The 26,297-nt window shown below is 39.0% G+C and overlaps 4 protein-coding genes across 4 annotated transcripts in view; 2 read left to right on the top strand and 2 right to left on the bottom strand.

Annotated features, from left to right (window-relative positions):
• Positions 1 to 967: 967 nt before the first annotated feature.
• LOC141909231 (uncharacterized) lies at positions 968 to 3,437 on the top strand. Its single transcript, XM_074799618.1, has 2 exons — positions 968 to 2,906; positions 3,338 to 3,437. The coding sequence occupies exon 1, from the start codon at positions 968 to 970 to the stop codon at positions 2,879 to 2,881; it is 1,914 nt and encodes a 637-aa protein (XP_074655719.1). The 3' UTR covers positions 2,882 to 2,906; positions 3,338 to 3,437.
• A 218-nt stretch (positions 3,438 to 3,655) lies between these two features.
• On the bottom strand, positions 3,656 to 15,693 carry LOC141909088 (uncharacterized). The gene is made up of 5 exons (XM_074799454.1): positions 15,658 to 15,693; positions 15,026 to 15,075; positions 14,796 to 14,927; positions 13,621 to 14,286; positions 3,656 to 9,860 (listed from the first exon to the last, which is right to left on the bottom strand). The coding sequence occupies exons 2-5, from the start codon at positions 15,033 to 15,035 to the stop codon at positions 9,412 to 9,414; spliced, it is 1,257 nt and encodes a 418-aa protein (XP_074655555.1). The 5' UTR covers positions 15,036 to 15,075; positions 15,658 to 15,693; the 3' UTR covers positions 3,656 to 9,411.
• A 545-nt stretch (positions 15,694 to 16,238) lies between these two features.
• On the bottom strand, positions 16,239 to 20,374 carry LOC141909087 (uncharacterized). The gene is made up of 5 exons (XM_074799452.1): positions 20,255 to 20,374; positions 19,551 to 19,595; positions 19,305 to 19,442; positions 17,860 to 18,786; positions 16,239 to 17,448 (listed from the first exon to the last, which is right to left on the bottom strand). The coding sequence occupies exons 2-5, from the start codon at positions 19,558 to 19,560 to the stop codon at positions 17,168 to 17,170; spliced, it is 1,356 nt and encodes a 451-aa protein (XP_074655553.1). The 5' UTR covers positions 19,561 to 19,595; positions 20,255 to 20,374; the 3' UTR covers positions 16,239 to 17,167.
• Positions 20,375 to 20,419: 45 nt separating this feature from the next.
• LOC141909230 (uncharacterized) overlaps positions 20,420 to 26,297 on the top strand; it is a 24,383-nt gene continuing 18,505 nt past the window's right edge. Inside the window, exons 1-4 of the mRNA XM_074799617.1 lie at positions 20,420 to 20,689; positions 20,955 to 20,995; positions 21,503 to 21,640; positions 22,262 to 23,221. Of these exons, the coding sequence (XP_074655718.1) occupies positions 20,983 to 20,995; positions 21,503 to 21,640; positions 22,262 to 23,221 (1,111 nt within the window). The 5' untranslated portion in view covers positions 20,420 to 20,689; positions 20,955 to 20,982. The remainder of the gene's footprint in view (positions 20,690 to 20,954; positions 20,996 to 21,502; positions 21,641 to 22,261; positions 23,222 to 26,297) is intronic.

Below are 26,297 nucleotides of genomic sequence, written 5' to 3'. Positions count from 1 at the left end.
AAGATCAAGGTGTAAACAAATTGTCGAGTTTCTGTCCGAAATAAGATGTAATTATCGGATGAAGCAGAAATTAATAAATCATTTTACTTCGAATTAACAGGTTTTTTTCCGTGAACTGTGAAGATAAGCTTTCAGGTGTGATTTGAAAGATTCGAATGTACGACAGATAAAAGCTGAATATTCTGTAAGTGCAGGAGCAAGGTCGTTTCACTAGTTGATTATATGAAGAATATTTGAGATAAGACGATAATTCTTTAGAACCTGGTGGTCAATTAGTTACACCTTCAAGCCAACCGATATTGGTTCTTTAGGAATGTGCAATTGTCATGTTAGAGCTGGGAATGCGCCAGGTGTTAGGTGAAAGCAACCAGTTAGTCCGGATCACACCTGAGTCCGCCTTCATACGTAAACCACTCGCTTGATACAACGCTGTGACAAAGCGAGCTGACCAAACTAGATGAGGATCAGTACGATTTTAACAAAGCCGTAAGGTCCAAAGAGCAGGATTTTTTTAGACATTGTACCTATGATGGAACCAAGTTCACACGATCTTAAGTATAGTCATTAGTTACAGCTAAAGCTACTCAAAATTGGCGGACCTCTATCCCTAGCCTGAAATCAACTATTCAATCAAATCTATTTGTTTATTTGTGACACTTCAGACCAGACATATGCAGTTCAATGATTGAACTGCATACGTAATGAGTTATATACATTCACATTAGAAATTCATAACGCAATCTGAATTAAAATCTTTTCAATCATATATTTTCAAGTCATGCATATTTGTCTTGACGAACATCGGGCTGGTGGGAGTTGTTTGCTGATGCACTATCTTCGTCAGGAGTTCGTCGGTACCAGGTTTATGAATATAAAACCAATCGATCTTTTAAAGTGTCACAAAACTAATTGCGATAATGATTCAAATATCATTTGGGATTGTGAACAGCGAACTTAAGACACAATCATGTCTAATACCGGTTGGATTGTTTGTATACTCACATTGTTTATCGTATCGTCCAGCGCCGATAAGTTGGACGATGAAATAGATACAATCGGCGACACCGCCTTAGCAAAATCACAATCGGCAGACGACAAGGAAGTTATAGTTGTTGGTAGATTAACGATCGATTGTGGTATCATAAAAAAAGCCTTCGACGATGATGATGATGACGACGACGATGATGATGATGATGATTTCGATGAAGATGATGTCGATGATGATGTGTTGTTCGTAGGAGAGCGTTCGTTGCGCAAATTCCACGTTAAAGGTAAAACGAAGAAAGGCAAAGATATATCAGTCGTGGGGACTTTCGCGATCGCTTGCAAGAAAGCGAAAAAAATCAAAGTTCACCGAATATTGAAACCCGGTGTCAAGACGCAGTGCAAACCCGGAAAACCATGTCCGGCCATTGCTGTAATAAAACCATGTAAACCGGGGAAGCCATGTCCATCAATTCTACCAATCGTTAAACCAGAGGTTGTCCCTGTGACAAAACCAGGAATCGCACCAGGAATCGTACCAGCAACTAAACCAGAAGCAAAACCAGCAAATGTATCAGCGACTAAACCAGCAGTTGTACCAGCAACAGAACCAGCACTTGCGCCTGAAACTAAACCAGGAATTAAACCAGCAACTACACCAGCAGACGTACTAGCAACTAAACCAGTAGTTATACCGGCAACTAAACCAGCGGTTGTACCAGTTGTACCAGCAACTGGAGCAGAAATCGTAACAGGAACTAAACCAGTATCAGCAACTAAACCAGCAGTTGTACCATTTGTACCAGCAACTAAACCAGGAACTGTACCAGCAACTAAACCAGCAGTTGTCCCGGTTGTACCGACGACTAAACCAGCAGTTCTACCAGTTGTACCAGCAACTAAACCAGGAACTGTACCAGCAACTAAACCAGCAGTTCTACCGGTTGTACCAGCAACTAAACCAGCAGTTCTACCAGTTGTACCAGCAACTAAACCAGCAGTTCTACCAGTTGTACCAGCAACTAAACCAGTAACTGTACCAGCAACTAAACCAGCAGTTCTACCGGTTGTACCAGCAACTAAACCAGCAGTTCTACCGGTTGTACCAGCGACTAAACCAGTAAATGTATCAGTTTCTAAACCAGCAGTTGCATCAGCAACAGAACAAGCACTTGCACCAGAAACTAAACCAGGAATTAAACCAGCAACTACACCAGCAGGTGAACTAGCAACTAAACCAGAAGGTGTACCAGCAACCAAACCAGCGGTTCTACCAGTTGTACCAGCAACTAAACCAGTAGTTGTACCGGTTGTACCAGCGACTAAACCAGCAGTTGTACCGGTTGTACCAGCAACAAAACCAGCAGTTGTACCGGTTGTACCAGCAACTAAACCAGCAGTTGTACCGTTTGTACCAGCAACTAAACCAGCAGTTGTACCGGTTGTACCAGCAACCAAACCAGCAGTCGTACCGGTTGTATCAGCAACCAAACCAGCAGTTGTACCGGTTGTACCAGCAACTAAACCAGCAGTTGTACCGGTTGTACCAGCAACCAAACCAGCAGTGGTACTGGTTGTACCAGCAACTAAACCAGCAGTTGTACCAGTTGTACCAGCAACTAAACCAGTAGTTGTACCGGTTGTACCAGCAACTAAACCAGCAGTTGAACCGGTTGTACCAGCAACTAAACCAGGAATCTTACCAGCAACGAACGCAATCAAGCCAGGAATCAAACCTGGCACGTCAACAGTTGAACCATTTACCACAGCAGAACCTTGCCAGCCTATTCTGGGAACACCGTGTCCACAGAATGCGGCAACAACCACACCACGACCAACTGGGGGACCAATCGTCCTCGGAACGACACCCGGTCCCAACGGCAAAATCAGAAATTGAAATGGCGAGGCAGAAATACCGAGAGGTAATTATATTCATATAGGAATTAAAGTGAGGTATAAATTTACCTCTCTATTTAGAATGCATTGTATTCCTCTAGTCGTTATGTATGTCAATGATACTTGACATTCATTTGCCGCCGTTTGGTTTGTCGACCCGAAAATACCCACACCCTCAAAGCGTATAGAGACTCCGTACGTACTCGAGATATTGATCACGGCATTGTTGTACCTGCGGCTCCTTGAAAATAACGTGTCTGATATATCGAGCGAAAATGATAATTGACACCGTTTTGAAAAACACACGAGAGGTTCCCCATGGGATAGATACATATATATGCAAAATACGTGACTAGATAGAATGAAGCTTATCTCATAATTTATAGAAACGACTTAATCCTCATTAGCAGGTTTTTTCTATCATCTAATTTGCCCTGTTCTCTTTTTATCCCCGCAGGTAATGAAGAATGAAATATACTAGAGCATATTCGAACGCGCAATAAACCAGTGATAAACCTGTTATATGTACGGTGTATCAATAAAGCAGTAACAACCTACGGATTTAAGTTCATTGTTTTCAGTATGCTCAGGATCCATGGACCTTCGCCCCATATATTACCAGGGGCGGATACAAGGGGGGGATCCGAGGATACTGGTACAATACCAGCCTCGTGAGGTCCTCATACACACGCACGCCACTCGAATCAAATTCAAGAGAATTCGTGAAGTTCTGATTTGTATTTGTATATATACTTTATTTAATAAACGACTAAAGCTTGGAAATGTATAAGTATCAATGTATCAAAAAGAAAACAACTGCACACAAAATGTATGTATACATCCCCTGACCCCCGACCCTCCGTATCCCTTTCATCAGCCCTAAATACTTAACACACGGTATATTTCATATACATTAGTAACAAAAACTTTATCATGGCATCCGATGAAATAAATAGTTCACAATGGGTAATGTATTCCGTGTATTTCTTAAGGTGCTACATTTGGTAATGTATTCCGTGTATTTCTCAAGATGATACATAAATCAACATCGGAAACCAAACAAGAGCAGTTGCACAATATTCTGAAACTACGAGAAAAAAGAAAGTAGATCTGCACGAATTGACATCGCTGGCAGGCTACCGACATCCGCACAGTTCTATCATCGGTAACAAGACGTTACAAGAATATTCGTATTAATGGGCGTATTAATCGAGGGGAACTCTTTCTTCGCTATTTTCAATTACAGTGGAATCTCGTTATAAACGAATTTCGGCGAACCAGAATATATGTTCGTAAGTTTGAAATTATTAGAATATTGTCATATTTGGGACGAGATTCTAACTTCTAATAATCGTTATATCCAAGGTTCCACTGTATATCCGACTTAGTAATCCACTGTGTATCCGACTTAGTTAGTCAACAGAAACCCACGATATCAATTTAAACAACTGCTATTGATTTTTTCTTACGTTTCGGATGAAATCCTTCCACCCATCATCAGAGTTTATTTGAAATTTTCAACGAAAAAATCAATAACAGTCGTTTTAATTGATATTGTGGGTTTCTCTAAACGATATTCATCAAGACTGGAAATAGACTCAACTATTTACAAATCTACTCGAATCAAATTCTATGAACTCGGTCCCAAGGTTTAATGAACTGCGTCAGTGAATACGTTATCAAAAAGTCTCACATGTTCATCAGCGCTCTGCGGCTTTTTTTTAATCAGTGCAATGCCCTCATGTTCACACGAGAAAAGTTGAAATCATTTTTACCGAAGCACATTGTCTCGATACCCGGACGATAGAACATTTCATCCACCAATCAAAACTGTTTTATTGCTATATGAATACTGTATTTACACAACCGAACAGGACCCAAACTCCGCCAAACTGCAGAGGATGCACAACCGAAAATGATTCATCAATCAGGACAGCTTAAAAATACACGTCTGCCATTGAAATACTCCCTCCGTGCCCTTACCCTATATCCGAAGCCTGTCCCAGACAAATCCTCAGGGAGGTCGAACATAATTTTGATAAATACACATAATACCTGCCTTCAATTGACGCAATAATTACAACTAATATTAGAACTAAGTGTTACATAGTTAGAATTAGTCGAGATATTATTGCTCGATATTTTTCAGAATTTCTCGAAATGATGATTTGTGAAGAAACGACATTAAATACAACACGTATAATAACGTATAATAATCGAGGCAGAATTTTTACAGCACTTATTATCACATAAACCAGGATCGGTCAGGGCGTATTGCCAACAGAATATTATAACACAGTAAACACTCTATCTAGTGAAAAGGAGAAAGTCAATTTTACATATCACCTCATGTTTACTGAAGCATCCCGACAACAATTATATTTATTTTCTTTTTTTTTGTAGCTCCCAAAAACATAAATATTTTACAAGAAATTAATTTTCCGTATGAAAGAAAATCACACAGAAAAATAATCAATATTCATCTTTATCATTTTTCTGGATGCCGGCCATTTTTTTCTGTGCGATTTTTTTTCACACAGAAAATTAATTTCTTTTAAAATGATTACGTTTTTGTAGCTACAAAAAAAAAAACAATTGTTGTTGTGATGCTTCTGTAAATGTTGGCTATTTAATGCGGTTTAACAGCAGTTCTTTCGGCAAATCATTTGTTAATGATCCAGATAAAACTAGGATCTTAATTATTTCTACTAAATTCAAATGTTTTAACAACGGTTTTATAGTCTCAAAAACAAAATACTGCGATAATCAACTGTGATTCAATTATACAGTGGAACCTCGTTAAAACGAACTCGGATTCATCGGATATGACAAATATAGAATTGTGTCCCGAGTAAGGAAAATTTCATTAATTTCATACTGGATACAACGTTCAATCGGTTAGAACGAACATATTTTTTGGTTTTTTTTTGGTCCGGTGAAGTTCGTTGTAACAAGGTTCCGCTGCATTTCATTCTTCTCAAGCTCAAATCTGATCCCGATTTATAGCGATTATGACTGGAATAGAGGAGCGAGATACGCACTGCTCTATACTTGAAAAAGATATACTCACATACACACTCTCTCTCCACTCTCTTTCCGGCACAAGTGTCAGACAGATCAAATATTCAAAAAAAAAATATTCACCACAACCGACTGGCTGTTTGTATACACAAACCAAACAGTTTATGCTTTCATATCAATGATACAATGCAGAAAAATATATTATCATCATCTCGAAAACGGATGGAAAGAGTCGTAATATCTTCTAGTGCTATAGACCTTTATCAATACAGAACGCAAGCTTTACATTAGTTCCTGCCTAATCCAGTTCCAAATCTGAAAGAATTCTCAACACTGAAGAGCATAGACTGGCCTCGAACTAATTTGGCTTAAATCTTCAGACTAGTCTTACATCGCGAAGTTAATCGAACTAATAGAAATTGTTGTAAAATTGGGCTTTTGCGCTCAACTCGTGGATCAGATAAAAAGACGCACGTTTTTTTTAAAGGTGACTGCTCGATCATTCACACTGTACTGTAACCTGATAAAACCTATAACTACAGAGGACGACAGGCTTCAGCCGTGAGTGAATGTTATCTCACCTTACATCAATCATGACGAAATAAAAACGTTCACGTTTTACAGACTTCACCACGTTAAGTCATGTCATAGTCAGAAGCAAATTTCAAATGATGAATCTATGGAATTGGTACAATTTTGTTCAAGATATAAAGCATCGCTTTGAAATTACGTAACGTCACATCCTTGCCTGACTCGTATAGTAGAGTAATGAATAATTACAATGGCCTTTTATTGAGATCACCGAGTTTTACGATATTTTTTTCTCACATTCTCGTACTGCGTTGACTTGAGCGGGCTGTTAAACATTGCATTCAGTAGAAACACGCAGCAATCAATTGAACAAATATACGTCAATAACACTTGATGTAGATCAAGAGGGTTTTGTTCCGATTGATCTGAACTGTAGGTTGATGACATTGCAAGGCCATTCGCGATTAGGGACCATCCACAAATAATCAAAATTGTGAAAATACATGTTGCTTTGGAAAATGCGGTTCTTCCGTGATTGGAAATCGTTTTCGTCGGATATAGTCGAATTCTTTTTAGAAATCCGATCATTTCTGAGATAATCAAATCTGATAATTTCGTGAGAACCATCTTCTTAACGTCTGAATCAGAATTCATTTCGTAGGATTTAACTCATTGACTTGTTTTGTGCGCGTATATTACTGGGTTAAATAGAGAGATAATATCTGATGTAGTACACAGTGAGTTTTCATGAATCATTCTACAAATTATGAAGAATTTTGTTCTATGATAATAAATAATAAGTTTCATATAGCTCAGGTATCCTAACAAAACAGTTCAGATTTGCCTCACCAGATAGTGATGTCTGAATAGAAGTGTCTTTAGATGAGTGTTGAACTGCTTTTGAGAAAATGAATTAATATCAGTGAAACTATTAGGAGTTCAATTAGCATAACGGGATAACGCTCTAATGCCAAAGGTTTGAACAGGGGTACACAATTTTTGCGTTGATGAGCTGAACAAAGATTTCGAGCAGGTTTGTATACATCCAGAAGTTCAACGAGGTAATTTAGAGTCAGTCCTGTTAAAGATTTTAAGGTAAATAGCAGAATACGTACGCATTAGTCGGGCACTAGAGTTTTCAAGACGTTTGAGTCTTTAAAATGTCTTGCGTAGGTTTATCATCGAGTTACAATTATTGCAAACGTGATAGAACCAAGAGACTGGAGATAAGTGTTATATAATATAGGAATATAATACGACGTTATCACAATATTCGATAATATTACAACTAGATTTAACGACATAAACAACGAAGAAACATATTCATTAAAAAAAAAACGCATACAAAATTATGAAAAATTTCAGAGCGAGTTTAAAATCAATAATGAAGATCTAAAATGCATCCAGTCCGCTTCAAGAGACCATATATATTCCAGCTTTCTTCCGATGAAGTATAGATATCATCATTATCATCGTAGGGAAAGAAGGAGCATTTCTCGCTAGCTTCGTTAGAAAAATCTTCAATTTGTCGATGAAAACTAAGTATCTAGTAGACATTGATAAGCACCATTAATTAGTCGATCAGAAAAAACTTGAATTGATAGTCATCGATCGTACAGAACTTTCCGTATGGAAGAAATTTTTTGACGAACTACGGAAATTAATTGAATACCTTGAGGTAGACTGTCTGCTACTAAATATAGAAGGTATATACGATTACTTCATTGATTGATATTTTTATAACCTTTTAAGTAGATTTTAAGTAGAAGGCATTGATCAATATCTACAGCTACGCAACTATAAAAACATATCACTTCTACGTCAGATATTGCATGACTGTTACTTTTGATCAACACCCATAGATTCCTAATCATAAGTTCAATAATAGATACAGTAGAACTCGCTTAATCCGGTTAACCCTTTCAGTGCGTCTACAACGCAGTGCGGTGTATAAAGCAGTGATAGATTTTGCTAGTACACCGCACTGCGGTGTATTGATGTAATTAGTAATTATCTCTCTTGAAAAATGGCAGCACCTGTCAAACATAGTGAAATACTAGTAACTAACGATACACCGCGCCGCGGTGTAGACGCACTATAGTGCTATTCCTGTTATTCAACACACTAGGGTAGAATTTTTTTAAATTTTCAAATTATCTCCAGCACTATAGGGTGTTGATAAGTCAGCACTGAAATGGTTAACCTGTAACCAACTATCGTTAAATAATTCAGATTCTGAGAAATCTGGGCAGTAATCCGAATTAAGTGACTTCTACTGTATTTTGATTAATTTCAGATCTAAATTATTTATGGGTTTGGCATTATCAAATAAATTCCCATTAAGCTGTAGAACTGGGCCTAGTTGCACACCGGTATTTGCTACTAGTCTTAAGTCTTGAGACTTAGTCTCTAATTGTTCGATTGGCTATTGAACTAAGATGGTTTTTAGACCATTCGTAAATGTTAACCTGGACTATGCAACTGGCTCCATTTGAAAGCTGCGATCACACTGGGCATAAACTACTCACTCGATACAATAGAACCCGCTTAATTCGGATCATTTGGGACCAAAAAAATTCACCAATTTTAATCTCGATTAATAGTAATCTTCTTGTATGGTAATGAACAATTAGACTGCAAATAATGTCCCGATTAGAACGAAATCCGAATTAAGCGGGATTAACTGAATAGATAATTGTGTGACAAAGCGAGGTGCGTCACTTCTGGAACCGCAGCAAGCGCGCACGTGCAGTTATTTGACCCATGCTAAAATTTGGCTCAGGCCTGGTCTGACGTTTTTGGACGGTCCTAATTGGACCCCGAGTCAAACGGACGCGCGCCCATTCGATGCTTAGTCTAGCGCGGGATCGCGGCTATAATATTCACTGAGATTCATTATTCATTTACGAAACCGACAAATGAATTTCATTACAACCCCCAACAGACACATTTCTTCGAAACTCACACGCGCGCTCCGTATCAATCTTTGATGAACCGATAATGCTCCGTAGAATCGATGATTTTATTTTCGACGGCGTGCATCGTTCGTAGGTGGCGCTTATAGTTACTGGCGTGAGTGAAGAATCGATGGCATATTTGACACTCGTACGGTTTGATGCCGAGGTGAATGCGTTCGTGGATCACTTTGTTCTGATTGGTCGAGAACGGTTTGTCGCAGTACGCGCATTTGACGATTTTCGCGCCGCACAACAGCGGCGTCGTCTTTTCCATTTTATTGTGCGAGTTTTCTAAAATGAACTCGGAGACCAGTTTGAAACCGTTTTTGTCTTTCGACGGAAGTGGTGGTGGGAGCGGCGGCGGCGACCGTTTGGCGTTCACCCTCCGCCGCGCCGGCCGCAGTTTCGCCATCGATGACGACAATGTTCGACAACGTCGCGGTCGCGTAGAGGTCGGCAGATCTTCATCCTCTGAAAAAATCAATGATGAAAATATAATATAGCTGCGAAGCAGCGATAACGGGTTTTCTGCCTTGCTCGTTTAACGGGGTTATATTGGACCCGCTTTTTAGCTGACTATTTATTCCCTGACATCTACGTTGTTTTCCCTGACTTGATCAGTAAAGAATCCAATCAATTAAGACAGTCAAATACGTAAGACATGAACAGAAACTGTTTGAATTTACTCATGATCTAGCTTTCTCACCAAATTTAACAAACAGTTAGTACTAGGTATACTATGCCTGATGTGTGATGTACTACTGCATGTGTGATGAATGTGGTGTGGATGCTTCTGGGTGATACGGCTTAGATAGACTGTTTCAGTCTCTCCGTGTAGCCCCATTATCCTGTTACATTTTTCTTCGTCTAATCATACTTATTATATCGTTCAATAATGTAACATCGTAAATGAAAATAAATTTCAATTTCAATTACTACACTATGAGTAAAAAGTTCCAGAAAAGAGACGTTCTTTAACAAACAGGTGAATAAAAAAAGAGGTTTTCCGCCAAAATGGTCAGAAAACCCTAATTTTCAAATTCTTGGTGTGTATGCATCAAAGAAATGGAGTCTCTTTTAACTTGTTTAATAGAAATCACATCATTCGGTTTTTCTCCTCAAAGGTAAAGATATTCATCGAATTTTTGATGCGAGAAAATGAAAACGTATAGCCCTAAGAAATAAACATTTCATAGCGTGATATACATCTTTAGCATCAAACCGATCCATAATACATCACTGGCTCGGAATAAAATAATCGGAGAAGTCAATAAAATTGAGTAGCAATGCTTACTTATGGATGGAAAGAATATTGAAATATTCATCGAAACCATTACATAGCCTGTCAGATTCGTACTGAATTTGATAGTAAAATGTCGTATGAATCATGCTGTGGACTGTGTACTGACTCTACTATACGACAGACACACGTCTGCTGACTGACTGCGTTCGCTGCATCTAATGCCACGTCGTTTCACAAGTAAACCCTTTATCATCATTCATTACAGATTCAAGTGTGAGACGAAGCGTATTGAGTGAAACATTAGAGGAGCAGCCATCGGAACAAATCACTAATCAATGACACCGAAGAGAGGATGTATATGCGCGTCGTGTGACGTGGAGAAAACTGCGTCGAAGCCGCTTGACTTTTGATCAACTAAGAGATCCGAGCTGTACTGGTACACAGCAGGCGGCATCACGCTGGGCCGTACTTATGTCCGGTAACCCGGACATATTCCCAATCCAAAGCTAATTAATTTTTCCCAATTTGACAAAAAAATTCCCAATGAACTGTTTAAAGAAATTATTTCTATTTGTTATGATGTTGTAAGCATCGATTTTCCCCAATTACGCTAATAACGGACATAAAAAATCTTTTCCAGCGTGATGCCAGTGTACAATATGTATAAAGGCACAAAACAGTGCGAAGAATTTGTAATTTGACTCCATTAAAACCATTACAATAATGCTTATATACATTGATACCTAGTTTGCATTATTTAAGGGATTCTGTGTGAGTCAATGTGCACTTATGTCATCCATATTAGCATTTAGAAATAATAATTACAATTGTAAATTTTGGCGTTTATTTTGTAATTGGATATATATCATAACTCTCATTTCATTTCATAGTTATTTTTGAGAGGATGTGCGCTACTTCATCCATTGAAGAAACCCTCCAAAGCACTAATCTTATATGAATTGAAATAGCCTAATTGAAGTCTGCTTTACTTGTCCCGGCAGGATTAAGACCTAAATGGGCTTTTTATCGTTATCAACAAATATGCCCGGGAAAAAAAGACGTAAAAAGCCTGCAAAGCGCTGCCATTATTTCAGCTTACGACATAATCAGTAAACAGACAATTAACGAATTCCACCCGTCCATTACATACAGCAAACAGTTGGTCCGTATACTGGCAGTCAATTAGCTAGGCATGTAAACTTTTCCCCCGGCAAAAATATGCCGGCTGGGGGGGAAAAAGGATGCAATATGTTGCACTTAGTCTGGTAAAACAGCCCACTCATCATTTCTCTTCTAAACATCCAGAATAACTACGAATTATAGGAACTGTTAGCATCGGAGTCTTATCATAGCAGATCCCGTATCAAGGTTTCATACTTGATGTACGTAATCTGGATGATGGATAACGACGGAATAGATCTACAAGGAAGAAAGAAATAACGATATGAAGATGGAAAAATGAATAAACCTCAGAAAACCAGTTCAGAAGTTTCAGGCGAACTCCCGAAGACTTCGACCGATCTCAATTCAAAGCCAGGAACGGATCTAGGAAAATCGGAAAGCCAGGCCCAGACGGAATTAAAGGCTAAAGCAACCACTAGCGGGGTCCCACCCGCGTCGTAAATATATTTTCGAACAATTAATCCTAAGAGATGCAGATTCCGAGAATAGGACGAGCATCGAATTTTTCAACAATTTCTGCATGACGAAACGGGCCCGAGACCGCCCCTGAAAACCTCTCACTGATTTATGAACGCCGATACGAGCTAATGATGAAAACAATACTCGATAAATAGGGTCGTAAACGATCGTAATGAATTCTCAGGCGAAACAAAGTCCGACGCGATAATACAGCATTCATACATACATACACTAGAGACCAGTCATTTGTGAACGTAATTAACTAATTTTCATACACGCAAATTAGCCGCCGTAATCGGCGACAATTTGATTACGAGATGGAATAATAGCGCTTTAGTGATCACGTTATCAGCTGACACCACGCGTGATCGAGTTTCACTGCGGCTCTCTCGCGGTAACGCCGGTTGAGAGAGTGAACAGGTATTCTCCGCTGTCAACACTCCCCACTGTCTACTCTATTGGTGCATACAAGACGACAAATTCGCCGTTCAATTCAGATATTTCTGCAGTGAAGATGCATCTGACTTTTAAGCCACATCGAAGTTGGACGGTGCATACTTCATCAGTGCGGCCACTTTCCGCCTATTTTCAAATCCCCTGATTTTTCCACACGATTAAACACAAATTATCTGAGAAATCAGCGAAATTTCTATGTCTAAATTGTTACATTGATAAAGAAACATGTGGTCAATAACAATAATCATATTCCCTGAGTTCTCCAGGTTTTTGTAAAATTTGTAAATTCCTCAAGTTTTCCTTGATTTTTTAATAGTTTTCCAGGTCAGTGGCCAACCTGTAGCCTGCATATATAAATTTTTAGATTCAACCTACAAACAGAGATTCAACCTACACACGCAGACTCAACCTACAAACAATGATTCAACCTACAGAGATTCAACCTACAGAGATTTACCCTACAAACAGATATTCAACCTACAAACAGTGATTCAACCTACAGTGATTCAACTTACAAACAGTGATTCAACCTATAGAGACTCAACCTACAAACAGAGACTCAACCTACTAACAGATATTCAACCTACTGATTCAACCTACAGATATTCAACCTACAAACAGATATTTAACCTACAATGATTCAACCTACAAACAATGATTCAACCTACAGAGATTCAACCTACAGATATTCAACCTACTGATTCAACCTACAGAGATTTACCCTACAAACAGATATTCAACCTACAGAGATTCAACCTTAACATGATTCAACCTACAAACAATGATTCAACCTACAGGGATTCAACCTACAAACAGATATTCAACCTACTGATTCAACCTACAGAGATTTACCCTACAAACAGATATTCAACCTACAGAGACTCAACCTACCTGCTTGTGTCCAATGCATACTGTTGCTGGTCGGTGATAACTGTGGCATAGGCGACTGCTGTAAAGCACCTTCGATGATCTCCTGACCGATGTACTGTTCTTGTCCGATATTCTCGTATAAAAAATCGCTATTTTCGTCGTCGCTGAGACTCGCGGCGACCGACGGTTCCTGTTTAACGTCAACGATCGTATCTCCGACGTTTAACTCGGGAACGTTCGCCGCGATCAACGCCGAATTGTCATCGTCGTCGTCCTCATCGTCGTCGTCAGCGCAAAAATTCGCGTACGATTTCAAACGCGTTTCCGACATGGTGAAATCGTCGCGGAGAAGCGGACGATCGACCGATAAACTCGGTTCGTCCGTCGTCGTCGCCGCCGGCGAGGTTACCGTGGCAGACGGACGTCGGCGGCGTTTATTTTGCGAATGGTGGCTCGGGAATGACGATTCTCCGCTGGCGTTCGAGTCGGTTTTTAAGTTCGATTCGGAATAAACGTTCGGTAAATCGGTATCGGCGTCGCGAGGTTCAGCCGTCGTTACAGCCGAATCGTTTAACGTTTTTCGCGATTTTTTCTTTTTCGCGTATTTTCGTCGTTTTCGACATTCGCCGTTGCTATTTTTCTCGTCTATAACGAGTCCGTTTTCCTCGCCCGTGAAATCATCGTTCCCTAGAAAGAAAATTTTAATTTAAGAAATCAATTATCATCATTTTTGATAGACAGGGTCCCTGCTGATCGGTTATTCCTGGATATGAGAAGTTTTCAAGGAGTTTTAAAGGAGAAAATTTATGAGGAAGTGTCTGCATCACTTTCATATCCCAATTACTGTAGACTCCTCCTAAATCGCCACTGTTTATCTCAGTTAACTGTTGATTTGGTGGTTTTGTAAGCAATTTTTTTTTCCTTAACACTACAAAACTCCGTTTTTAATTTGGTAAAAACAATCCTGGTCTGAAATTTAGCGATTTAGGGGTTGCTTACTATACAACTACAAACTAGACTAAAATTTCTAATGGCCTATCAAAATTGAAGTCTTAAAGGAGTTTCGTGCATTTTGCTCCAATTAAAAGAGTTTCAAGCACCTTAAAAGCATTTTATGTTTAGAAGGAGTTTTAAATAATCAAGGAGTCATAGAGACCCTTATCCAAAGAAAATTGGAAATAACTTCCGATACTTACTGGTTTGATTTCGTCTGGCCTGCCATTCCAACCAGATCGGCTCGTCAACACTGATCACAATGTCGGAAATAACATCAAGACGCTTTTTCAAACATTCCCTCAAATCTTCGTCGTCGACTTGGAAAGGAATGGCTGATCAATTAGAAAGAATTAGAATTACATGACTCATCGACACTTAATTATACAGGACTAATGTGTGCAGCACTATTCCCATTGAGCGTTATACTTACTGAGTAACATTTTCCTCAACAGTATGAGAGCCACTGCGTTCAATGAAAACCTATTAAAAGAATTTTACTAAAATCTGAAATTTGGTCCCAACAGGTTTTCAAACTTCCAATTTCTTGTGATCCCAACATAAATAAAGACAGGAATTTGTCTGAATCAATCAAAAATTTCAATACATTTTTAGAATTGCTAAAAAAACTTGTTGTTAAATAAGTAGGCTGATACAATTTATGACACTTGATTAATCACAGGCCTGCTGCAATGGGTCCTTTTCTACTTCCTACAGCCGCACTAAGGGCCACCTATCTTTATATGAAAAATACAATTAATCCTAACGGGATTCGCAATTCTAAGTTCTAATTACCTCTAGCAGATATCAAAAACTTAACACGGACTAGGTTTTACTAAGTTTGAATAGTCCCTAATGCTAAAGCGTAGGTAAGCGTAGTGCAGCCAGACTAACTGTCAAACATTTTACTTAAGTTTTCGTATATATCAGCGGTAACAGCAGCGACAGGTAACTTTCAGACAAAATAAGCCATACCAGTTACTCGAGCAAAATATCACATACACATGCGAAAAAGAGAAAAATGATTTCAGTCGAGAAATAATACTTTTTCTGAGAATTTCTTACCCGCAAAAAATTCCTTGAATTTCGCCATTGTCCACGGTAGTTCACCGATTTAACAACGGTGGCAGCACCATACGGTTGGAGAAATTTTTAAAGCCTGTACATTTGGCATCTTTTCTGCATTATGATGTATGACCTTTTTATACCCAATTGTTCTCTCATTTTTTTGTCAGAATAAAGTAATATCTCATCTTTTCCTATACTCTAACCTTTACCCTCCGCAACTATGGTAATGATAGGAGAGTAATAACATTATCTAGAAATAAATCGCAAATTTTCTTAAACTAAGGAAATAACTCCTATAATGTTTGGTTACAGCAATAATCATAAGTACTCATCCCTTCAAAGAATATCAAATATCAATACCTTTCAGCCCTCAGTGGTGGAGAAATCAGTCTGATCAAATTGAAGTCATGAACATTTCAAACGATTTCCAGGAAAAACCAAAACAATAAAGGTTAGTTAATTATAAGTTTAAAAAAAAAATTTATTTCAAATTTCATTAACATGCATTACTGTTGTCAGAAAACATAAAAATAAGAGTATGTCTAAACGAAAATATACACTTATATAATATGCTGGCTTTGACATAAACACATTTAGTTTTTGAAATTTAGACCTACAAATTCTCAGGTAAATCAGGCCAACACAGACGAATCTATCATCCAAGGTGTTTTAACTTCCGAGTGTTTGGCTTGATACAAATTACGGCTTTTTTCGTGAACATGTACATATTGCATATACAAAAATAGAAAACATATCTTCTATGTACAAAATAAAGGAAATAAACCAAAAAAGATTCACAACATTGTAGAACACAATTTTTACAAAAGTTTCGAGTAAACTGCTAAGACACCAGCTGGATAGAATATTTCTTAATCATAAATATAACAGTCACACATAGATGCACGGACTAGCACCAAACACTACTTAACACGTATCCATTTTACGTTTTATGACAAAAGTTTCATCTCGCAGAAAATAAACGAAGGTACAATAATGAATTTGAAACATGAAGACCAGCTACTCAATGACTTTTCATTGACACATGAACTATTGTTTAAACACAATTTTATTTGCCAGATTTCTATTCACATAATTCAATTCTTACACTGTGAGACAACTGTACTGTTGATAGTAAAATTCAGTGGTTCAGTAAGCAAATTTGTTACATTTACACTATCACTACAGGATCTTGTTACACTAACCAAACTCAGCTTCTAATTCAGTAACCGCCTAATTGGGTAAAAAAAATCCTGGTCCTAAGAGTGTAACGATTTACAAACCAGACAAAAATTTCTAATTACCCGTTTCTCAAAATTGAAGGAGTTTTAACCAATTTGTTCAAATCAATGCAGTTTCAAGCGTCTTTAAAAGCATTTTCCATTTATTAGAAGTTTCTAAGGGATCAAGTAGTTATAGGGACCCTGTAAATTAAAACAATGAGATGCCACGCACGAGAGATTGACTTCTGAGTCGATGGAGCTGCTTAAAATGTCAATTTACATCAATGCTAAGCCATGATGAGTTGATAAATCTCTTTCGAGTTCACCGTTTTCGGTTCGACGCCGTGTTTGAGACGTAGGTGGCGCCTGTAGCTGCTCGATTGGTTGAAACGACGGAAACAGATCTTACACTGAAACGGTTTAACGCCGAGGTGAATTCGCTCGTGTACGATACGATTCTGATTGCTCGTGTGCATCTTCGAACAGAACCGACACTCGTACTTTCGCGCGGCTTTTTTACCGACTTTCAGCGTGAGCGTCTGCCGCGGCGTCGTCGTTGAATTTGAAGCTGAAAATATAAGACACATCCGTCGTTGTAAGAAAAAGGATTTCTCACTGAACAGAAGATTAATCCTGGGCAGAATCCCCTAAAGTCCAGAAAATATCTGCACTTTTCACATGTAAGACATATTTCTCAATCAAAAGAAGTTTGATCGATTGAAAGAAAATTTCAAACAAACCCAATAGTCATAGAAATGAACCGATTATAAATGTAAATGCAGTTGGGCCAATTTAAAAAGAAACAAGGTATGATTTTTTTAAAACTTCAGGCCCAGCTTCAATCATCCGAACCATCCATGAATTAATTAACACGCGGGATGCCTCTGGGATGGAATGGCTGGTCGCTGTATCGAATGATTTCTGATCTACTGAAACTTCGTAACACAGATTTCTAAAAACCCAATGAAAATTCAAATACCTGATTGATGAGTAGGTTGTGGTTGTTGATGTTGTTGATGATTTGAATAAGATGGCATTGCTTTCAACGCGGGCATCGATCTACGCTGTTTCGGTTTCGGTGGTTTGATCGGTTGTCGACATTCGTAGTTAAACGCCGCGACGTTATTGAACACTGGCTGCTGTTCGGTGAAATGAATCATTTGTCGTTCGCCGGTATCGCCGTAAACGAAACTACCGAACGTCTTATTCGCGTCGTCTTCATCAGCGGCAGCAGCTCCACTTTTATCATCGTCGTCGTCATCATCGTCGCCGCTGAGATCGATTACTTCGTGTTTCATGTCGATCATTTGAGCGGTCGGGAATGCGGAATCGGAACCGATCTGAACGCCACCGCCGATGAGAAACGCCTGCTGCTGATCGAACACAGTTCGCGATGGTGGCGCCACTGTCTGATGATAGAGTGGATAGTTTTGATCGATTATCTGAGTAGAAGAATGCGCGCCGTCGGTCGACATCAAATGATAATTGTTTTCGCTACAATGAGGAACATTACGGTTATTGTCGCCAGTAACCGAAGCAGACGTCGTCGCGCGTCGACGTTTTCGTTTCGTACGAAGTCGACGACTCGTAAACAACTGCGGATGTTTGATAGATTTGTCACTAGGTGGGGTCGGTGTTGTTGTCGATTTGACAGTATCGGTGGCGGGATCGTTTTGTAAATCGGAAACTAAAACAGATTGATGACCGAGCGCCTGATTAGAGATATTCGATTCCGATGTTTGTCCAGTAATGAGAATCCCTGATTCAACTGTTGATTCATTAAATGTGTTGATACACAACTCATCAGTTTGCGATTGCTGCTGCTGCTGCTGCTGGTGTTGCTCTAATACTTTGCACGTGTTGAAATCTAATCCCTCTTCAGATTTTACAATTCCAGTCATGAAACCTGGAATTAAATACGCTTTCAAAGTAAACATCGCAATTTTAACTATCGACTTCATCGGCCCATTCTTTGCAGTTATACTCATATCAGTAAAGGACGCAAGACTCAGTTCCACAGTTTAGACTTGACTAATCGGTCATCTTTTTCAGGTACAAAATAGTCCTACCTACAGATATCTTTAATTGTAGTAGCTTCTAAAGGAGTTATTTCACACAAGAAATAGCCTAGTACTTTTAATTGGAAATGAACTAGACATAGGGCCTATTTCTAATTTTATGAGTATTTCGATATTTTTGGGAGTAATTGAGGTCTTAATTCTAAAAAGAGTAGAAAATAGCTACTCTAAAAAATAGTAGCCATAACCAAATCAAGATTGAGGGCCGTACCTAGCGGAGGCAGTTGGATATATTCAAAACATTGAAAATAAATCGTTAACATTTTCTTTCTGAGAACTCAGGAACTGGCTTCAGATAAAATACTCAATCTCTGACAGAGCATCACTAATTGCCCAATATTCTTACCTGGTGAATGTCTGGCGCGTCGATCCTGCCATTCTAACCACGTCGGTTCATCTACCTCGACGACTATATCGGCTATCACATCCAGACGACTTTTCAAACATTCTTTCAAGTCAGCCTCATTCACTTGGAATGGTATGTCTGTAAGGAATTAAATTTTAGAGATGTAAAAAATCTTAATTGTACGTTAAAACTAATCGTAAGGCCCAGGTATATTCTCTTATTCAATTGTACAAATAGTCTTTTTACCTAAAAGCATCGTAAGCTATAGTGAGATTATCAATCATCTAAAATCTGAAAAAAGAGAAAAGTGCGTCAGTTTGATTTCGTTATTTATTTTACGACATTGTGGATAACTCAAATTGCACCATAGGGGTAAAAGTGCAGATCCGCACCTCTCGTGATTGACGCAATCTGCTGAATGATAGAATCCAGGCTAAAATCTTTCTAGTGAAGATATCTAAAATTAACTAATGGCAATGTACTGAATTTTGAATCTGAAACATTGATATTTAATGTAATTGATTGAACCGTTTACGCGGAGAGGTGCGGATCTGCAATTTTACCCACCATAACATCATTTATACATTATAGGATTAAATATGCAATATTTTAACAAAACAAAACATTGATAAATATATTCAATTCTCTCTCTCTGACACGACGGGCTGAAGAAAAGAATTAATATTCAGAAAGAGGATAGGGCTCTAGAGTCAGAGAGGAGTTAAAATGAACTCGACCATGACAAATTAGCCACAGTTCCATGCCCATATTGCAATTATGATTTACATTGCCAACACTCAATAAATATAAATATAATGACAAACGAATAATACTTGAGTCTTGATTGATTTAAATTTGGTTGAATTGATAGAAAATTAGGGCCTAATGATGTCATTTTCGACAGAAAATTATGCTTTTTGAGGGCAAACATGGCAAATGCGAGATCGTACCGGTTAAACAGAACCTTGAAAAGGATCCCACCAGGTTACAATCAATTAAACACTCCAGAAAACATGTAAATTATCATCGTTCTTGTGGATTTATCGCTTGTTTTGCTTTTATTTTATTCGGTTATTTCCGTATATAATACGGAAATTGCCGAACTTGTCCAGCAATTCAATTAAGATTTATTACTTTCTGGGTTCCAACCCCTTTAGACTTGGACCCTCGACTCGTCATCGCAATACAAGTCATCATCATCGGTATCATCATTAGTTCTAACGGATAGAACTCCGAAAACCCTTAGTTATCACTCGTAATCGCGGAAATCGTGAATGAACCCGAAAAAGTGGTGCTGCCCCCATCGGGAATCGAGCGAACTAATTGATTAGGACAAAGAATCTGACGCGGCGCGGTGACGTCCTCTAACATAATTAAAACTGCTGGTAATGTCTTTTAAAATTTACTTTATTCGAAAATAATATCACCGTGAACTAGAAAAATGTGTACAGAGTTCGACGGACGACGAATTCTCTAAATTGATCGCTAAACGTGGCTGTAATTTGATGTTGATCCGAGCGAAAAATCCTGGCGTCCCTCCGCGTACCCACCGCCATCATCGACGCCATTTTGTTACACGCATCTCGTAGTAGAGAGAGAGGTGGCGTCATTTATTTCTCACGAATTTATGTAAATTGTTTTTCGTTGTAGATTGATTAAATGAGTATTAAACACTACCATGATGCTTCTTGGTAAGTTTTCTTAACCATTTGACTCGTTAATTGTCTTTTATTAGTCAAAAAATGTTTTAAAACGAGCATCATTTTTTGGATTTTAAAGTGAAAGATCACAAACAGAGGCTTGTAAACTGGCTCGTTACATTTTACTTCCTGGTTGTTGATGATCTCCCTAGAATACAAGCCAGTTTACGAATTCTATTCTTTATGAAGCAGAGTATTCCGCTTCAGTTTCACTATCATTTTAATCAACTTGTGAAAATACTAAAATTAAATCTACCTGATAATGAAAAAACAATGAATGCTCGTTTTTGTTGCAAATAGACATGGGCCCAGTTTCACAAAAAAAGTTAAACTCAAATATTTGGTGTAATTGCCATTGGTTACTTCATGTTTTCAATGAGGACAACAATTCAAACTTAACCGATTTAAGCTTAAACTTTTTTGTGAAACCGGGCCCTGATGATTAGTTTTAATCTACGATTTAGATTTTTTGCATCTCTAAAATTTAATTTCTTACAGACATACCATTCCAAGTGAATGAGGCTGACTTGAAAGAATGTTTGAAAAGTCGCCTGGATGTGATAGCCGATATAGTCGTCGAGGTAGATGAACCGACGTGGTTAGAATGGCAGGATCGACGTGCCAGACATTCACCCGGTAAGAACGTTTCATTTCACGTAAAGTTTTTTATTGAAACAGGTCATGGATAGAAAAACATTAATGTTGAAAAAGTAAAAGAGCCGATGAATTTGACGCTTCACTCTGAATGTATAACCTGCTTATATAGAAATAGAAAATAAAATGTCAAAAAAATATTTGGGGATTTGCGAGATTAAAACCTCAGGGAATTTTGTGTGGTAAAGCATGAACAAAATTAGGGAAACAACGCAGATCAGACAAATCTAGAATATATTGGGGAAAGGTCGAAAAATGAATACTTTGACATATTTTGTCCAAAAAAAAGTATCGACAAACTTGGAGGATTCATATGATGCTATTGGCCAGGCTTTATCAATATGTGTTTCATGAGATACGAATCAGTTGTAGTTTGTGCGTTCGTAAAGAGAGACATTTTTCAAATTTTGTGCCCCAACATAAAAAGTGGGGGAAAATTCAGGGAATATGACAAATTTTTGCCAAAACTCAGAAAATTTGGAAATGCCATTGCCATTTCATCATCAATGTGTGATTCATAGAAATGTATTAATTAATAGGTTTTTATATTTTAATCCCAGAAATATTCTTGAAAGTGTTAACTCATGTTTCATTCTGATTCAGGGCGTTCGTTACGACGGAATGTGAAATCCGAACCGGAGATTAATAATCACGAACGGGCGCTGTTAAAACGTCGTCTCAGCGACCCGACACACGAACTCTACCACCAGGAAATGGAGACGAGCGTCTCCGCGTTCAGCGACAGCGATACTAAAGCTCTGCAGGAGTCGGAGTTCGCTGCCGGTGCCGATTTATCCGAACACGACGATAACGCGTTCGAACAGGACGAACCGAACGTCGGCGAAAATAATGAAAACGATCTGACAATGCCCGTGGCCGAACACGGCGATGGCGAACACGACAACCAGGCGCCACCTGGTGGTGATTTATCAAACGCGTACGACGAACAATTAACGTCTGCGGTGCCGAAAACACCTCGTCAGTCATTCCCTCACCAACAATTGCATTCGAAGCGTAAACGTCGACGAGCGTCGGCAACGATTACGTCTCAACAAAATCAAAATCTCATTGACGCGGAGAACGTCGTGTCATCGCTGAGCTTCCAGGGTCGCGTGCCGTCGAATTCGGGTAGTCACAGCAGCGGCGGCTACGCGATGTCGGACGTCGACCCGAATTCCGGACTTTACCTGTCGCAGTACGATAATCAACAGATGCTAGCGGCGTCGGTCGGCAGCGTTCACGTGAAACCGGAGGTGATCAGTCTCAGCGACGACGACGAGGAAGACGAGGGCGCCGATTACAACAATTACATGTACGACGAAACGGGGCAGCTGCTGCAACAGCAGCAACAACATCAGATGCAGCAACAGCAGCAGCAATATTCGGAGCAGATGATGCAGAATGCCGCTCTGTATAATCCAGCGATGACGCAGCGTACGCCGAGACAATACACCGCACCGAAACGACCGAAACAAACCAGCGCCAGACGTCCGAGACAACCTCACGCCAATAATCCTATGCCTTCCACGTCGTCCGGTATTCAACCACCACCTAATCAAGCCGGTAGGTTTCGAATTTTCATCCTTTACTTTCATTATTAAATACAGATTTCAGAACAAGCAGATTTTCTTATTTTTGTCCAGTATGAAATAGTGACAGTTTTACGCAATGGAATCTATGAGGGGGTCTTTAAAATGCGTATCCATTGGATTTGGACATGGTCCCCACAGAACAGGGAAATTGGGAAAAATTTGGGAATTTTGAAATAATAATTCCCGGTTTGGAAATAATTGGGAATTTGAAAAATTTTCCTCAAATCAGGGAAATATTTGGGAAATTCATTACATTTCATACATTGCATTTGCCAAGGGCAACTTTCTTCAGCAGTTTCACTTCAAAATCACCTTTATCAACCAGTCACCAGTAAAATATAGACTGTTGAATGACGATGTGTTCATTTCCATTTGGGAAAATTGAAAAATCACCCATGAAATACTTGGGAAAAACTTGGGAATTTTGAATTCATACTACTGTGGGAACCATGTTTGGAGTTTCAAAATACTAGGGCCATATCCACTTAAAATGAGTTTGTTCGATGAGTGCAGTGGAAAGTCTAATCTTTAAACATTGCGCAGAAGTTTGTTACCGTAAGAATGTTTCACACAGCTGAGACCATTGATGGAATTCCATGGAGCTGAAATTGTAAATGACATGACACTCAGTGGGATTGAAATCTGATCTTAAGGTTGTTCTGGAATCTGTACGATATGGTCTGGTGTACGCCTATCAGATAATTGAAAATGCATCCATTCCATGAGAATCAATCTTATGGTCGGAACAAGCGCGAATCTTCTGATATTGCATATTTTGCTCGAATGATCGAAAGAAAGTAATTCTATTAAATATCATTTTGTCTGATTCTGGATAAGCGTACAAGAGCCGTATAGCGGTCTATCAGAAAGCAATATCTGTTCGGTATCTAAAAGAAAATCGAAATCCAAAATTGATTCGCATCTCGGGAACTAAGACTTAATTGACGTGGTATTTTCATTAATGCGATTTCACCGAGCTGGTATTTTCGATAAAGCGCAAATATTGCTGTCGTAGACCCTTTTTTAAGCGAACCATCAGCTATCAAGATATTAACTTACATACGTGATTACTCCTACTGTGTGATGAATAAACTGGAGGAAAAACTTAAGCATTAGACAAATATTTTTATAATAATCACCAGTTTACAATTAGTTATCGCGAGTAAGAACGCTGTATGTTTGATGGCGCTCACACTATCCTATCTCGGAAGTCTTAATCTCAGTTTAATGGGAAATGTTTCGATCTCTCTGTTTTACGTGTGCGCGCGGGAAGGTGAGTATTTGATAGCTGATCGTTCGATCGACAAATCGTTATATATCGTTCTCTGCTGATTTAATAGTGATGATTTGTCATGGTGAAAAATCATGCGTTTTCGTCATTATCATCTGAACCTCGATCGTATCGGCGGATAAAAATTGCAACAAACCGGACGCAGGCCGCGGACGCGGGTCGTTTTAGTGTTATCGGGTTCGATGAAACGCCGTTGAAAAAATTTGGAATATTACATTAGAAATCGACCATCGATTTGGAGGAGAAAACGTCTTGAGCCTGTGGGTCGAATTATGGATTTGAATTCCCTGGTTCGATTCTCAACATCGTTTATAGAATCGCGCCTCGTACAATTTTTATCCCCGATACGAGGAACACATATTTATTATTATGCAGTAGTTTTGATTTTCTTGTTTTTGTTCCTGCTGGAAATGAATTTGAATTTTCAGTGCGTGCGTCGAATAGTAAACAATCGTATCCCACGCGCGTCTCATTCGTAGATTAAAAAAAAAAAAACAAACCGAATAAGTGAATTTTTAGCGGTGACAGTTCGCGATACCGTACGGATATTAGTGAAAGCCGCGTGAGAATCTGGAATACAGCATCAGATTATTATTAGAGCGGCGAAAGGATTAACGAACGGAAAAAACTCGCGGCGTATTATACACTAGCTTCGACTTAGTTGTTGTTGCCATGGCGATCGTTAAGTATCCGTAAGAACGTCATTCTCGGGTGATAAGAAGTCAGTCGCGTTTTCGCGTATAACTAGGGTTTCAACCTGCACGTACGGATCGGGTCACGGTTTTAGTAAACGACTTTCTTCGGGATTTTCTACTTTCCCTCGATCCCTCCCGGTTGTGGTTGTTTTACGTATCTAGGGTTGATTTTTGTATCCGAGGAGTTGGTGTTGGTGTTTGCCGTGTGTGATGGTGATAAGAATGATGATGATGATGACGATGATGATGATGATTTTTTTCGGTGGTCAAGAGAATCGGATGATCGGATGTATCTTGTAATCATCGAAATTTTTCTTCTGATCGTTGCAGGAGGCAAACTGCTGCGATTCTACACGCAGGTGACGTACATCGTCTGCTCGATTTGCCACAAGACGGTACGGAAAACGAACGCGACGCGGCACATGGCGACGCACTTCGACTCGAAGCAACACCAGTGCAGCATTTGCTGTAAGAAATTCCGCCAGAGCAGCGACCTGAAGCGCCACCTGTTGATCCACATCGGCTTGAAGAACTACCAGTGCGATATATGCGCGAAACGGTTCAGTCAGCCGGGCACGCTTTATCGACATCGGCGCACCGTTCATCGATAAACATTGAGGGACCGTTTGGCAGATTTTTCGTCTTTGGTTTTATTTTGTATGCGGAGAGTTTTTCGACGGATGAAGCGTCCGCGCCGCTGCCCATCGGCGTAACTCGTGAAGATCGCGGCGTCCGTTGGTTTTTTAGGTGTCGGTCGTTTCGTTGTATTTTGTTTCATTTTTTGTCATCTGAGATTCTATAAATAAAAAGATTAGAAAATGTCTCTCATATTCTGGTCGTTGCTGTAATTTACGCGTTTAGGTAAACTTTAGGAAATGGCATCTGCATAATTTATGGAGTCTAGAGAATGTCGACCTGAAAGCCCGTATTTTGAGTTAATAGTTATAAAGATTTTATCCGTTTTACCAGAAGGTGAAACTGATTTTCTAAACGTTACTTTTATAACATACGACTCCGAAAATTCACGATTTAACTAATTTGACAAATGACGCGGAGTTAAT

This window comes from Tubulanus polymorphus, chromosome 7 (genome assembly GCF_964204645.1).
Source record: "Tubulanus polymorphus chromosome 7, tnTubPoly1.2, whole genome shotgun sequence".
Lineage (NCBI taxonomy): Eukaryota > Metazoa > Nemertea > Palaeonemertea > Tubulaniformes > Tubulanidae > Tubulanus > Tubulanus polymorphus.
Note: the sequence above shows the minus strand (reverse complement) of the source record. Positions and strands in the feature narration are given on the sequence as shown.